Here is a 15,962-nt window from a genome sequence, read left to right as displayed (position 1 = left end):
TTGAGAAAAGCATGTGGAATGCATTTAAATACAAATATATAATTTATCAATAACAGTACTTCATTCATTCCTGTTTACAAACTAGAAAATAAGGCAAGTTCACATCTGGAAAAGGTGATACGCATCAGTATGTTAACCTTGACCAGTTAGGTAATATGGCAGGGCTAATGCCCCAAATTTCAGTCAACGTTTACATTTCAAGATCAATTTTCTACAGCCTGAAAATCTATAAAAAATAAAACACAAAACCTCAAATAAGCCATACCACAATATTTCAGAAAATACTTTGTAAAGTCAAAAATGCATACAGTAGTTATTTACATCAATTAGTAGAACTTCAAATTTGTAGTTATTGTTTTAAAAAGTATGTGAAAGTGGTATGTTTTTAAGTGTGTGTGTGTGTGTGTGTGTGTGATTTTTCACTTAAGAAAAAAATGAAAAAAAACACTTCAGACATTGTCACCTTCTCATTTCTCTATTATAGCAGCTTCAGAGTATTTTGAATTATAATACCCAAGTAAGAATGCACTAGGATGAAAGGCAACAGTTTAAATTAATATACATCAGTATAAAGATGCTGTGAGCTACTGGTCACTTGTTTACATTATCTCAGAAGGTGGCTTGCTAAGCCAGTCATTTGTTCTTTTCTCTGAATGTCTATAATGTGCTTTGGAGAAATCGAATTTTCTACATAAGAAATATACATACAAGCAATCTTTTACAGCAATCACAATCATCTGCATGAATTAGTCTTGAAATTACACTCCAGAGAAGTTACACCAATTATTACAAATGCACATTGTAAGCGAATAGATAAGTATAACTTCTCTCTCACATGTTTAAAACAATGCCGAGCTTCTTTATCTGCTAGTGTTGTTTTGGCAGCATCACTGAAATGTGTTAGTAATATACGGTAAGTATGGTGATGACAGAGAGGTTTACCTTGTTACAAGGATATGGAATTACTGCAGTAAGAGATATAAGCACGCACACATGCATGCACAAGTGCGTACATACATGCACATGCATGCACGCACACACATGTGCACACACACCCACACACATGCACAGATACTTGCTTTTACTTTAACTACCAAAGTAGAACAGGTAAAGGGGTGGAAAGGGACATAAAACAATTGACCTTTACAAAGTTTTCTACTGCCTCCTGCATAATGAAATCCCTTTCCTCCCTCTGGACTCTTCTGCAGTTCTATTCCCTAACTCTCAGGGATGAAGTGAGAAAGAAGCACTAGAGTGAAGAACCAGGAATCAATATTTTCCTCTCAAATCTAAATAAAGGCAATAGAATTTTCAGGCTCATCCCTAGCATATGCATGAAGTGTAGAGGTTTTCTCAAAAATAGCTTTCCGAAGAATTTCTATAAGGCAGATATCTATGCAGAATTAGAAAACACTTCTTAAATAAAGTTGAAATCTAGCTGATTTTGTATTTTTAGTAATGATAAGTGCCTGTGATATCATGCTGAAACACTAGACTAATGGTAAGATTAATTTCTACCAAATAGATAAATCCATCAATTTTCACTTGAAATGGGTTCTAAATATCTTGACTGGGGCTTTTTTTTCAGAGTGTGCTATTCGCACCCATTCTCTCAGACTTTACACTATATACATACACACGAAGAGCTAGAAGTAGACACTGAAAAATCTTCCGATCTATTCCCCTTTCCTCCTCTTCTATTTTTTTGGACAGTGGGGTAGGGTTGGTAGGTGTGACCTAGAAATTTCAGTTTTACATTCTTTGACAGAATTTAATGGAATGTTTGTAGGAGCCTTAGGATTCTTCTATTTTCTTTTTATACTTTTGCCTCCACAGTCAGGTAATGTCTCCAAATGTCAAGTAATGTGGGTCTTTACACTACAGAGGAACAACTGGTTTCTAATCAGGACAGCTGGGTTCGGATTAGTGGACTTGCAGTACTCTTACAAATACATATTACTTCACCCAGCTCAGCTTGACCTTTGTGGAAATGCATTTATTTCCACTCAGACCCTTGAGTGTATATTTTGTTCTTCTCAAGATGAATGATTTTGTTTTCTTAAATGTCTCCATTCTTTCTGGCATCAGGAATCACTTGGATGACATGGCTCCATTGTGGCGAGAGCGTGATCTTTCCAGAGGGGCCCGTCTGTTATCTGTAGGACAAAGAAAAGAAGGGAACACACACGGTGAGCTTTAGATTCTGACTATTGCACAGTGTCAGGTTGAGAGAGGTTTTCAAACAGCCTTGAAAAATCACTTCAAATGAATATGGAAATAAGCTGCAAAGAGCCCGGATCTGAGGCATTTGCACTGCAGCTGCCAGGCTGAGTTCAAGAGTTCTGCAATCAGCAAGAAATGATTTTTCTTGGTAAGCAGAGGCAGAGTGATAAAAGCAATGGAAGAATTCTCTCAAGCACAGACCTCTTGGAAATAAGCAGGTGACAACAAAATTCCCTGGTAAAGATGTTAAATTGAAAAGATCTATGTACATTGCCTTTTGTTAAAAACCTCTTCCGTTTCCCACGAGTTTTCAATTTGTATGCTGGCTACCTCTAAAGGACATCAGTGTATGCAGAGTGGGGGGGGCGATTTTCTTTTAAAACAATGATTGCAATATATGGTAATCAAAGTAGCTACTGAGTTTGCCTGATTGTATGATGTAAAGAAATTCAATACATTATATAGTCATTATGAAAATGAATAATGAATGGGACCTATTCTTGGTCTTATTCCCCTACCCATCACAGGAAGAATAATCACTGTAGAGATGACTGTTGGCACAAAACTTGGAAAGCAAAGTTTAAAAGCACTGAAAGTTGCTGAAAATAGTTTTAGCTTTAATAGGGAAAAGGCTTACAGCTCTGCATTGTGATGATCACTACTACATTATTATCACCTCTGTTTTATGCTCAGCTTAAATGCAATTGATGTGGGTGAAAATCTCTTCCTGGCAAAAGCATAATATACTTAGATTTTCTATTTAGAATGAGACTCAGTCCCTAGAAATAATGACAACCACCAGCACTTCCATAAATGCTAACACTTTACACTAGTTAATTTGCTAATTCACACAACATCCCCGGGAGGTAAGCCCATTTCATTCCATCCTATTATCTCTGCTTTAGTGATGAAGGTTACACAGCAAATCAATGGTATGATCATAGATTATAATGCAAAGTTAATGTCTAAATGTCAGGCCTGCTTTGTTCAGAAGTAGACGTTGGATCCTCCCAAGCTGCTCTTCATTTCCTCACTAAGATGATAATGGCCCACTAGCATATCCTGTCTCTTCATGAGGAGGCTGGCCCGAGAAGTGCTGAAGTTTTGTCATGATGCCTTTCTGGGTTGTACTATCATCTCTTGACTAATTCCCGGTAGTCTGTGGTCAATACGCAGCAAATCTTTCTTGCACCCATAACCTTGGCCTCATTAATACCACCTTGTGAGTGCACTGAGCAAACTTGTCAGAAGCTTAAAGCTTACTCAATGCTTCAGAATGCAATCATATTGCAGAAAGGTGAAGAAGCAAAAGGCTTTCTACTTGCAGATACATCTGAGTGATGAATTATTTGGGGAATCCTTTTGAAGATACCATTAAAAGATCCATTATTTAATTTGTGATATGGATCACAATTCAGCTAAAAATGTGAAGATAACACTACTGGATAAAGGGCTTATTACTTAGATGGCACAGGTTTGCATACAGATTAGTTTGGGACTTCTTAGAAGACATTTAAAACTTAAGCTACAACCAGATGATTCCCATTTCATTGCAAACATTAAAACTTCAGTTTTGTTCTTAGATACAAGAATGATGACAGGATTCCCACGGGGTCCTGCCAGCTCTCTGAAAGAAGTTGGTACATTGCAGATCCTACAAACTGAAGTCAACAGGTATCTGTGCTTCCCTCCAGGAACACCTCTGACATCCTGCAAGATAACCATTACCTAGTGGATCACCACCAAAACTCCAGCATCACAGTATTAAATGATAGGATGTGAGGATTCATATCAACTTGCAATTTGCTGGTGGCATTTGGTGTGAGAAAATGCTTTTGAGCCAAAGCAAACTGTCTAAAGGACATTAAAGCTTTTGGAAAGTGGCATGAACACTGGTTCAGGATCCAAACTTGGCCTTATAACAGATAGAAAAGAGAACTATTTTAGATTTTCTTTTTCTGTCCTTTTGATCTCTTCCGTTTAGGAGCCTAAGAGGTTCCTAACATAATAAGATAATTACATGAAGAAGCAATTCTGTAAAGGTCACAACTTATATTTTTGAAATGTCAACCTACAATCTTGTTTATGAAGAAAAAGCCATTTAAAACAATGGCAACATTGCTGATCTAAACTTTTAAAAATTAATTTTCAGTTCTTTATATTTATGTTAAAACTAATTTTTCATAAAACATATATTTGTATCATAAAGTTCTACAGATCAAACCATAAGTGGAATAAATGGATCTCATAAAGTAAACATATACATGCACACACACACACATTTTCTTTCACAGGCACACACACTTCTGTATTTCCATATGTATACATAGATTTTCTATCTGTCTTCACATTATAATGGCTAATAATTTAGTGATAACAAATTTTCATGCTCAAGACTGACTTCATCTTGGAATAAGAGATTAAAATACCACTGAGTAGATTATTTGAAACATAACTTCTATATTTATGGTATTCAATACGAATGGACCTTTGAAGTCAGCATCACATGTATAGAAAAAGGACTCTTCAGTATAAGCTGCCACCACAGTGTTTTTGATCTCGAACTCAAGTGTTTTTTTTTAAGACTTTATTCTTTAGAGGACAACAGAGGCACATTACATTATGATATCATCGATGTCACTGACATTAGATATCATTGCTGTCAGAGGGAACAGAGTAATTGGGGTGATTGTGAAACTGATGGCAGTTCTTGTTTGGAAACAGATGGAGGAAGTAGGTGGTGTGCTATATGATTTGAGGACTTGATAAGACCTACTCAGAATCAAGTTCATTTCCCAGTCTAACAGAATTTGGTAAGCAAACCCAAGCTGATTCTCCTTATTTGTGAGAGACACATTTTTGAAATAAAGTCTTATATGAAGGTGAGGAGCTTCTGATGCTACTATGGAGGTTGAAATCTTTAAAGAGTAGCGTTGAAGAGAAGGGTATACTTTGACAAAGATGCATGCTATGGAGGCCAGTGGTATTCAGGGAATCTTCCAGATCTGTCAGGAGCCAATTTCCTCCTAAAATCATTACAGGAACCATCACCCTGGGGAGTCTGCAGAGAACCCCACACCCCTAATTGTGTTAAGGATGGTTCTATTGACAGAGCCTACCCCACACCCAAATTGGCTGTTAATGAGAGCTATCTGTTAGCGGAACCCATCCCACATTCCAAACTATCTCGAGAACTAGGTGTGTCATCTCCTAGTTGCGACTTCCAGGCCTACAGTGACCTGACTGAAGATAACCTCCTGCCTACGTGACCAACTCGGACCATGTGACCAACGTGAACCACGCGGCAAGAGCCCAGAACCCTGTGCCCATCCCCCAACTCTTTACTCTATATAAAGCTATACCCCATCTGTAATAAACGGAGGCTTTGACAAACTTTGCATGGCCTTCTTCCTGTCTCCTAGCCCATATCTTCCAGGTAGTGCCTCTCCGTGACCCTGGAATAACTCAACTGCCAGGCGGGCTACTAACCCTAGACTAAGTAGCCTGCCGAGGCAATCGACACAGATCTTTTCCAAAGGAGAAGTTAAGCCCATGTCTTGGCTTTAATGTGGTTCTGTGCCTTCTATTAGGTTACCTGTTTAAACTAATGGCAAAGTTGTCCTAATTGTGGAGCAAGAAGCTCCACGCCTTCTCTAAGCAAAGGTATATGTGGCATTCATCTCTAAACCTTGTTGAGTACTGTAGTAAATGAATTAAACACACTGTCATACTAACTCTTCTAGAATCCGCTCATACAATCATTTATTTAGTGACTATGCAAACAACACATAATGTAGAAAATATACAAATGTCATTAGGTTTTAGATCTCTACCCAAACCTATATCAATAATTTTGTTGTTTTTGTAAATGCCAAGTAAAATGACCAAAGACTAAAGACAGATCAGATATAGCCCAAAACTAAGAGGACAAAAGTCAGACTAGAAGCCTCAGTTTTGAATATGCAACCTGGGTGTGTGCAGTCAAAGCTCTAATAAAGAGTATTCCCAGGACTCTACCTTTCATACTATATATATATGATCAAGTTGAGCCTGAAACTATGAGAAAAAGGGTCAAGTCCACTACCAATTCCTCTCATAGTGTAATGTGCCTCTGTTGTCCTCTAAAGAAATAATGTTTTTTTTTTAAAAAAAAAAACTTGAGTTCAAGATAAAAAACACTATGATGACAACTTATACTGAAAAGGATGTGGGATAATGGGAAGCATTGCTGGTGGGGGTGCAAACTGGTACAGAAACTCTGGAAATCAGTATGACGGTTTCTCAGAAAGTTAGGAAACAATCGAACTCAAGATCCTGCAATATTGCTGTTGGGTATATACCTAAAAGATGCTCTATCATACCACAAGGACATGTGCTCAACTATGTTCATAGCAGCATTACATTATTTGTAATATCCAGAACCTGGAAACAACCTAGATGCCCCTTAACTGAAGAACGGATAAAGAAAGTGTGGCACATTTACACAATGGAGTATATACAGCAGTAAAAAATAACATCTTGAAATTTGCAGGCAAATGGATGGATCTAGAAAAAAAAACATATTGAGTGAGGTAACCCAGGCTCCGAAAGACAAATATAATATGTATTCACTCATAAGTGGCTTTTAGACATCAAACAAAGGGAAACCATTCTACAGGCCACAACCCCAGAGAAACTAGACAACAAAGAGAACCCTAAGAGAGGCATATATGGATCTACATAGGAAGGTGAAAAAGACAAGATATCTTGAGTAAATTGGGAGCATGGGGGTCATGTGAGAGGGTAGAAGGAGCGAGGAGAGGAGAAAGGAGAGTGGGAAAAATGTATAGATAAATAAAAACAATGAAAAATACCTCGAGCTCAAACTAGATGTGCAATGTGTTTTTTACCCTTTTCTTGTAAAAATTTTGTTATTAAATGTCTGTCATTAAATATATTATTTTTCTGTTATTAAATATAATACTGAAAACACAATTTTGAATGGTCATATATTCATTTTATATTATGCAAATATGCCATAATTTACAAGAAACTTCTCTTCTGAATAATATTTAAGCTGATCCCAATATTTTGCTACTATAATAGTGTAGAAATAGTGGAGGAAATGATCATCCTTATAGATACACCCATATGCATGCCCTATATAAAACAGGCATTACTAAGGTATGCAGAAGTAACCTCAAATGGCATTAGAGACTACTGCATTAATTTAAATCCAATTGGAAGTACATGAATTTGTCTTATCTCTTTGGGTAATAACCTTTTAAAATGTGCTAATATCAAAAGTGAAAAATGATTTATTCTTTTTGCATTTTTTCAAATATTAGTAAGGTGGAACTTTTCATTTATTTATTTTTCCTTCGCATGTTGGCCTTGTCATTTGACAGTTATTGTGCTTAAGATAACAACTGGTAAAATATAAAAATAAAAAAAAAGATAGCAACTGGTTGAAGTATATATTAGAAATATTTTCCTTAGTTTGTTATTTGCCTATTGTATATTGTGAATTTTTAAGACTGTATGGTTTCATTCTTTTAATACTATTTTTTGTAGGAAGGTAAGGCCTGGCAGGCTGAGAGGAGCCAACCAGGATTCTGGCACTATCAGAGGTCTTGATTGTGTCTAGCCAATGAGGGATGACCAGATGCTGCCTGAGGACCTAGCAATGGGCATTTGTCAGAGGTTTTGATTGTGCCTAGCCAATGAGGGGGTGATCATGTGATCTCAACGCCTGGGTGCTAGGAGGGTATGTAAGTCCAACCCCACCCCTGGCTATTAAATAAACCAGTCTGCTGAATGCCTTCATTCTGATTCATGATGTGCCTTCTTACTTCGTCCCTCAAGGAAGATCTTAGGGCACAGCTACAAATTTTATGTAATTAAATCTATCAATATTTACATTTTGATATCTTCTTTTATTTTCAGATTTCTCTAATAGACATTTGTCTAACAGACATGTCTCTATTATACAGACATTTGATAGGTATCAAGTCATGACTCTTTATGGTCTTTAAAGCTTAATCCATTCATATTTAATTATTAAAATTATCTTCAATTTATTTTGTTTCACAATTCCAGATAAGCTTTTACACTATTTTGTTTTTTTGTTTTATTTTTTCTTTACAAAGGACACAGGTTATTCTATCACAATTTGTTGAATAATCATCAATTACTATACAGATTCATTATATCTTTTTGTTATATATTAAAAAATATTGGAGTTTCTATTATTTTGGCATTAGTATTATTCTAAATTTTTATATAAATGCCTTCTAATTTCATTATTTGAGCAAAATAATCATTTCTCTGATGGGGGAGTGTCATATCAATCTGTTGATTTCATTGGTTAAAAAATAAAGAAACTGCTTGGCTGGCCCTCATAGGTTAAAACATAGGTAGGCGGAGTAAACAGAACAGAATTCTGGGAGAAAGAAGCTGAGTCAAGGAGTAGCCATGATTCTTCCACTCCAGGCAGACGCAGGTTAAGATCATTCCTGGTAAGCCAGCTCTTGGGCTACATAGATGATTAGAAATGGGCTAGTCCAGGTGCGAGAGTTAGCCGAGAAAAGGCTAGATATAATGGGCCAAGCAGTGTTTAAAAGAATACAGTTTCCATGTAATTATTTCGGGGCATAAGCTAGAGCTAGTCATGTGGGCGGCCGGGTGCCGGGGACGCAGCCCCACCGCTCCTATTACAACATTTCTCTTTATCATTATGTTTATTATTTCTATTGCAATAATTATTTGGCGGACATGTTCTATGTATATCCCCAATAGGTCTGGAATTATAATACCCTGGCCTCTGTCTCTTCAATGCTTGGATTATGAATATGAATTTTATGATATGTTTCAGTGCCTGTGGAAGTTAACTCTCCATTATTTATATTTTCATTTAAAATATACACTTTGGCTGGTGGTATGGCTCAGTGATAGAACAGTTGGCTATCATGTGAAAAGTTCTGGGTTTAATTCCTTAAATCACACACACACACACACACACACACACACACACACACAAATACTTTTGAGGCATAGTTCAGTAGTGGACATCATGTTATAATGATAAAGCATCCCTAGTGACAACTCAGTATGCAACTGTGAGTATACTGATGCTCAGGTTCATGTGTGTGTCTGTGTATCTGAGTATGGTTTCAGGATGGAACAAAGGGCCTCATACATGCTAGGCAAGTGCTTTACCATTGACACATGGTACATCCCCAACCACTTTTAGGAATTTCCAGGCTTCTCATTTCCTTGAAAATTCAACAAGGCCTTCCTTTACCCCACACTGCCTTCTAATCAGTTTTTCTGATAGCTTGGCAATTTTTCTTTGGGAAGTAGAGCAGAGTCTAGAAGTCTCCAAAAGAGCATCATCAATTATAGCTAGACAGGAAGTCTTGTTGTTTTGCCCATCAAAAGTGTGAGTAACTGCAATTAAAGTTGTAGTCTTGTTACGTATTGATAAAGTCTAGTGCTTCCAATTTGTGAATCTCATGTTCTCATATTTTGTAGTATGTTTCAAAATTTGGACATCAACCAGATATCAGTTATCACACTACATTGACCTGCATTTTTCCAGTGGAATTGTATACATAGGATGTTATGCAAAAATGCATGTGCAAGAGCCAGTCGATTACCTCTCTGCCCAACAATTAAAGAGTTCTAGGCTACCTACTCTATTGTCAATGATACTGCAGTGTTTTTGAATCTAGAAACAGGCCACATTGTGTAATCCATATGCTTTATTACATGGAAATAAATCCATGCAAAGAAAAAAGGAACCTAGATTACTGTGGTAGTTCAAGTTGGCAGAAGAGTGGAAAGTTATTTTAATGATGATGGTAATGGAAAGCAATAATGTTAAAACAGTTCAGAGGCTACTGTGACTATAGACACACAACTCCCATTAACTATAATTGGAGTTAAGCACATGTAATGATAACAAAATAGACCCTTAAATGCCTTTCCAATTGGAAAATAAGCAAATGCATTCCGAGAAACAGCATGCTTTTGTGTGGAAACTATAGCATTCTAATTGAGATGCACAAATTATTTTCACATTGATATTGCTGAAGATATGATGTTGGTAGTTTTTCTATGTTTAAGGATATAGATCTGCTATAAGTAACGTCCGTACAAAGAATGTCTTTCCTTTTCTTAATGCTCAGCATTCGTTATGTTATTAAGGGAAAAGTCTCAATAGTTGCAATGGATTTATTAATTCAGGAGCTTGTTATCAGCATGAAACTCTGCTGTGCTAGGGGAAAAACAAATTATATTTTATAAAACTGCGGTACTGAGATTAAATCACCTTTCTGTATTTCACTTTCTTCTTATCCTCCCTGCCAGGTAGTAACTCTACTCTCTATCGCTATTATGAACCTCATATTTTGCAAACTACCAAGTCTTGTAGCAATATAAGGGTACATTATCAAACAAACTCAATTATAGTAACTTTAGGAAGATGGAAATATAAGATAAAAGTAAAATCACACAGTATAATAATATTACTTTAAGGCATTAAAAACTTAATCCATATTAAGCTACAAATGTAGAATCTATGTGATTCTTACTTTCCTCTTTCACAAACACGGTGCTTTTACAACATATATACTCAACTTGTTGGTATTTTAAATGGCTGACATTTACATAATTGATAACTTGGGTATTTCAAAGGATCTTAGAAAAATGTGGTGCAGATAAAAGAAAATCAGTATACTATTCAGTATTTCAGCTGCCACTGACCTTGCTATTGATTATCTTTGGATTCAATGTCAAAGCTAGTGAATAGATTTTTTTAATGTCGTTGGCTTTGTACATTAGTCAAGCATTATGTTTACTTCTTTACTAGAGAATGCAAATAGGACCTAAGTCAAATGTTCTCTCTGTGAGGATGAGAGTCTATGAGAACATCTGCATATCTAGAAAATATAGAAAATACAAACTAACATACTAGGAAAAGTTTTACAAGAAATTCTATAAGTGAAACTCATGCTGTGCAGAGCCAGCATCATAGTGGCTTATATGGAGCAGTTTCTTAAAAATTATTAATAAAGTCATCATCCAGTCACTAGCCATGAATCACATACATATCCTTGAATTCACCTTCAGCTATGCTGCTTACATAGGGGGCATACATCTTTGCCATTAATACAAGGAAGAAATTCTTTCTGTCCTTTTATCTAGCTACAAATTGTTACTGCATAAACTATCCACCTGGTAATAACAGGTAACCTTATACATTACTTGGGTGGGAAGAATAAATGTATCAATAACAATAACACTAAATTAATTAGGTGTTTCATGTTGCATCTACTTCATTTTAAATGCAGTTCCGGCTCCAACTAGAGAAAAATTACATATCTTGAAAGTAGGAGTTAGAGGTCATGCAAAACTTTACCCTCATTAGGACTTAAAAGATAGGTGGGATTTAAACAAAAAAGAAATAGAAAGATAGCTGTCAATTTCTGATTAATAAAAATGTAGGTTTTAGTTCTTTATATTGCAGACCATTCAGTTATGCAAATTTTTCTCTTGGGAAGTACAAAAAGGGAATGAATATATAAAAGGAAAATTGGAGTAACTATACATCTTAACTTGCTTTTCCCTAAGGAAAAGAATAAAATGACACAATGAAAGGAAAGGAACTGTTTGTATTTGTAGCTGTCAGGACTAAGATGCAGTAATAGCTATTTCTATAAGGATGTTATTTTAATTTCAATTCTGGTTCTTAAAAACAATTTTCAAGTATTTATAATAAGGTCACAGTTCTATCTTGGAAGGCTGGGTAAGACCAGCAGAAATGGGATTCTCCGAAGTCATCTAAAGAGGTTGTTGAATTCAGCTACATAGCAGTAGCGAGAGTGACCATAGAAGGGATGATCAAGGTGAAGATTACAATGACCTGGGCCAGAGTGTTTGGCAGGGTGAGATACTGAGTAGCCATTTGGTTTGGTGCTGAATAAACTAGCTAGTAAATGGCTCTGCAATCCAGGGTCAACTCATTATTATCACCTGTCATCTGTGTGACTTTCTACTTCATGGGTGACATAGATCCCTGTGACTAAGAATACTTGCCATCAGCCATTTCTCCAACTTTGATCATATGATGGACAATCTTCTGTCATTCTCCATGGCAGTTGTTTGTGATCATCCTGAGGTTTGTCGCTGATATGCTGAATACACTCACCTGTCATCTGCTTTTGTTTCGAATCACTCTAAGGCTTTACATCTAGTCTTATGGTTTTTAACATGTGCAAGCTTGCATTTAGGTTTGTATTCCCTATTTCTAGATGATGGTGATGGTGGAGGTTTGATAGCCCTCAGTCTAACTCTAGCTTAAATGTGGGAAATGTGGAGGGCAGTAAATACCCTGGTTTCAGTATCAAAGCAGAAATGCCGGTCCTTCCTCCCACACAATGTGTCCATCTCCCCAAAGACCATATCACAGTAAGAAAGCCCTGCCTATGATTTTGAGAAGATGTTTAACCTACAGTTTACAATGCAAGAGCCAATAAACAGGTGTTCACATCAGTAATGATTCACATGCTAGCCTGTGCTTAATTACTTAACCAGTTGTGGACACAAAGGCAACCTGTGTGGTTAATATTACAGACACTTTAGCAGCTGTCAGTGCCATTGTTTTTAAAATATAAACTGTCCCTTATGGTTGAAGCTGGTCAGCAGTTGTTTTAAATATGAACAATTAAGAGAGTTAACACACAGCTTCTCAATTTCATATTCACAACTGTCAGAAAATTCTTTATAATTTTAATATCTAATGCAGCTCAAATACAACCTGAGCATTAGGACAGGGCTAAGTGAATAAAATGGCTACTAAGAGCTTACTTTTTGCAGAAAAAGTCTCAATGAATCATTTAAGCCTACAGGAACAATGCCAGCCCTCATCAGATTTAGAAAAGGTAAAAACACAAAAGGCTGTTTTTTCAGATGCTCTCTAAGACTCTGTTTCTATTCAGTGCAGCATATAGGTCATCATGAGATTCAATATAGCATGCTAGTTACATATAGTGGCATACTCTGTAGCCAGTCTAAATTATTATATAGATGCAAACATACCAGAGAAAGAAGTCCAGATTTTAAAATGAAAAAGGCAAGTTACCAAGGAATATATAATATTCCTATTAGTGAAAATACACAATTTATAATTTAAAATTTTTTTTGAAGGACATGTACCCATAAAATCAGCAATAACTTCTAAATAGTGGGATCATGATTTGTCCTTTAGGTTTTGGAGGGAGCTATATTCCCAGACAATGATTTTTTTTATATTATTCCTCTAATACGTGAGATTGCTTTATCAACCTCCTCCCCTCAAGGCTCTGGGATCTATGCTGAGGGGCAGTTGAGAAGTGTCTAAGAGCCAGTAGTGGTGGATGGCTGCGGGGAAAGAGCATTTCCCAGACGCAACAGTACTGATACATATGCACAGAGGAAAGGTGATAGAATGCAGAAGACCCATACCGGTTCAACTCAGATAAAATCCTAGCACTAAGAAGAGGAGGTGGTACAAAATCTCACTTCTAACCAAGAAGCTATTTGCAACTGCCTCAAATTCTTGCTGTGCTAGAGTTTTTGCACACTTCCCTTTGTGATGGACTATAACCTGTAAAATGAAGTAATCCCGTTCCTCCCATAAAAATTGTTTTTGGTCACTGTTTTATCACAGCAACAGGAGGAAACTAGAATACCCATAAAGTGTAGGTGAAGATACAGAGCAGAAACAGTATTATTCTCTCTTAATCCACATATACAGATATCATACCGGAGTAGGCAAAGCTAAAGGACACATGCACGAGTCTTTGAAATTATTAGGGCAGACTATAAGACACAATTTTCTAATGAGATCCCCTTTACACTTACATGAGTGAAGCTTTGTCAATACCAATTTCCTCATCTCCAAATGGAGATAAGAATATTAATAAGATAGGGTATGAAGAGGATGGAATGAGATACATTCATACTTGCTTCACATTGATATTTAAATAGATATGAAGTATATGCATGTACACATGTAGCTGTACACATACACACATATCAATCAACAAGGCTCGAGTGAGAAATCATCTTTATTTATAATAGATATCCACAGCTAAGCACATGGGTCAATTTCTCAGTGCATGGTCATATGGGTTTATATCTTTGTTCTGCCTCTTAATAGCTGTTTCTTCATTTGTATTCATCTTTGCCACCATGGAAACAACAATTAATATTAACTATCTACTTAACAGTATAGTTACAATGACTAAATAATGGAAATGGACCATGATGATACCTAATATAGAATAAAACCTTAGTGTCTTTAATACATACCATTGCAAGAGTCAAGTTTCACAGGTTTCAGTGGACAGATTTTACACGTTTTGAAGTATAGACAGACTAATTACAGCAATATGACAATTTTTAGCCACTTTTGGGACAACGAGAAAGGTTGCAAGCAGATGTTTGTAAAAATCTTTTTCACATTAGCCCATAAAAACAAAGATTTAATAAAGATCGGACAGGAAATCAGAATTTGCCAAAGTTCTCACTTTTTATTTATTTCACAAGTCATCACAGGCTAGTATATTTTTATGCCCTTGGGAAGCAATGAAAATCTTTTATAACTATATATTTATTTTTCTTATTGTCATCCAGTGTGTATAGAAATGTTGCCAGACTGCTTTCTATTACTTCTCAGCTTTAGAATTCCAGTTGTCTGGACAGATTTGTCCCTAAGGGTAGAAAGAGATTATTTCTAGAGATGCCAGCCTGGCTTGAATGATGCATCTAGTAAAAATGGTCACTTATTTCGCCCCCGATCCTAGGAGAACAGTTTTACCAGGCCACCTACTGACCTTTCATTTGCTTTCCTGAGTAGTCTATTCACTGGAAAAGGTATGGGGGTTGGGAGTTTGCTTTTGTAAGTAGAGTGTGTTCCATGTTGCACATTACTCTTGCTATACAAAAATAAGCATGCAATTTACTTCAATTTTCGTTTCTGAAGAGTGACTATGTGCCTTGCATTGTGCTACAATGATAGAGCAATAAATGTGACAGTGTCTTCTTTGGTAGCTGTGATGTAGTGTCTGCAATCTTTTGGTTTAAAAATTAGTCTGACCGAGACGTGTTAAGGCTTTCTCTCTACCCTGTTACATAGTTCTCAAGGAGTTGGACTGATAACTCAAAGGCTATATTGGATTTGGATATTGAAACGAAAAGTCAACCTTCTGCATACAAAAATAATAAGAATCCAGTGAGAAAGCGGCCAAGATTAGGGTCTACTCTTTAGGAATATAGATAATTTCTTGCAGGAGAGAGGCATGACTGGAAGGAATTTCAAGAGTAGGTAATATTGTAATTGGCTAAAAAAGGTTAAGGTTGAATTAACTGAGAGGAAATAAATAGTCTAAGGGAGACATTGTATTGAGCAGACAGATCTGTATGTATCTCAAAAAAAGCCAGTAGTGGCTAAGGACAAGGGATTCTGGCCAGATGAGTGATGCGTCTTAGGCACCACCTTTAAGGCTCCCAAGTTTCAGATATGCAATAGGGAATAAATTGTAATATATAGTGTTATTTGATGATCATGGGGTAGGTTAATTTAAGAGAGGACAAATGAGAACTAGGGATTAATTGGATATGGGAATAAAGGAATGTCTAGTCTTATACATATGTGAAAATGGTGGTTCCATCAGCTAAAATAGGACTTGCAGCAGGAGGAAGTACTTTCAAGAAAA

At 36.4% G+C, this 15,962-nt stretch overlaps 1 protein-coding gene across 2 annotated transcripts in view; it reads right to left on the bottom strand.

Moving 5' to 3' along the window:
- Window positions 1–1,952: 1,952 nt before the first annotated feature.
- The window catches only part of Diaph2 (diaphanous related formin 2), a 736,918-nt gene continuing 722,908 nt past the window's right edge, over window positions 1,953–15,962 (bottom strand). For both annotated transcript variants that reach the window (XM_075958584.1, XM_075958586.1), the window contains one exon: window positions 1,953–2,156. In XM_075958584.1, the coding sequence (XP_075814699.1) occupies window positions 2,092–2,156 (65 nt within the window). In that variant the 3' untranslated portion in view covers window positions 1,953–2,091. The remainder of the gene's footprint in view (window positions 2,157–15,962) is intronic.

This window comes from Microtus pennsylvanicus, chromosome X, assembly GCF_037038515.1.
Source record: "Microtus pennsylvanicus isolate mMicPen1 chromosome X, mMicPen1.hap1, whole genome shotgun sequence".
In the NCBI taxonomy this organism is placed as follows: Eukaryota; Metazoa; Chordata; class Mammalia; order Rodentia; family Cricetidae; genus Microtus; species Microtus pennsylvanicus.
This window is presented reverse-complemented; position numbering and strand designations above follow the sequence as displayed.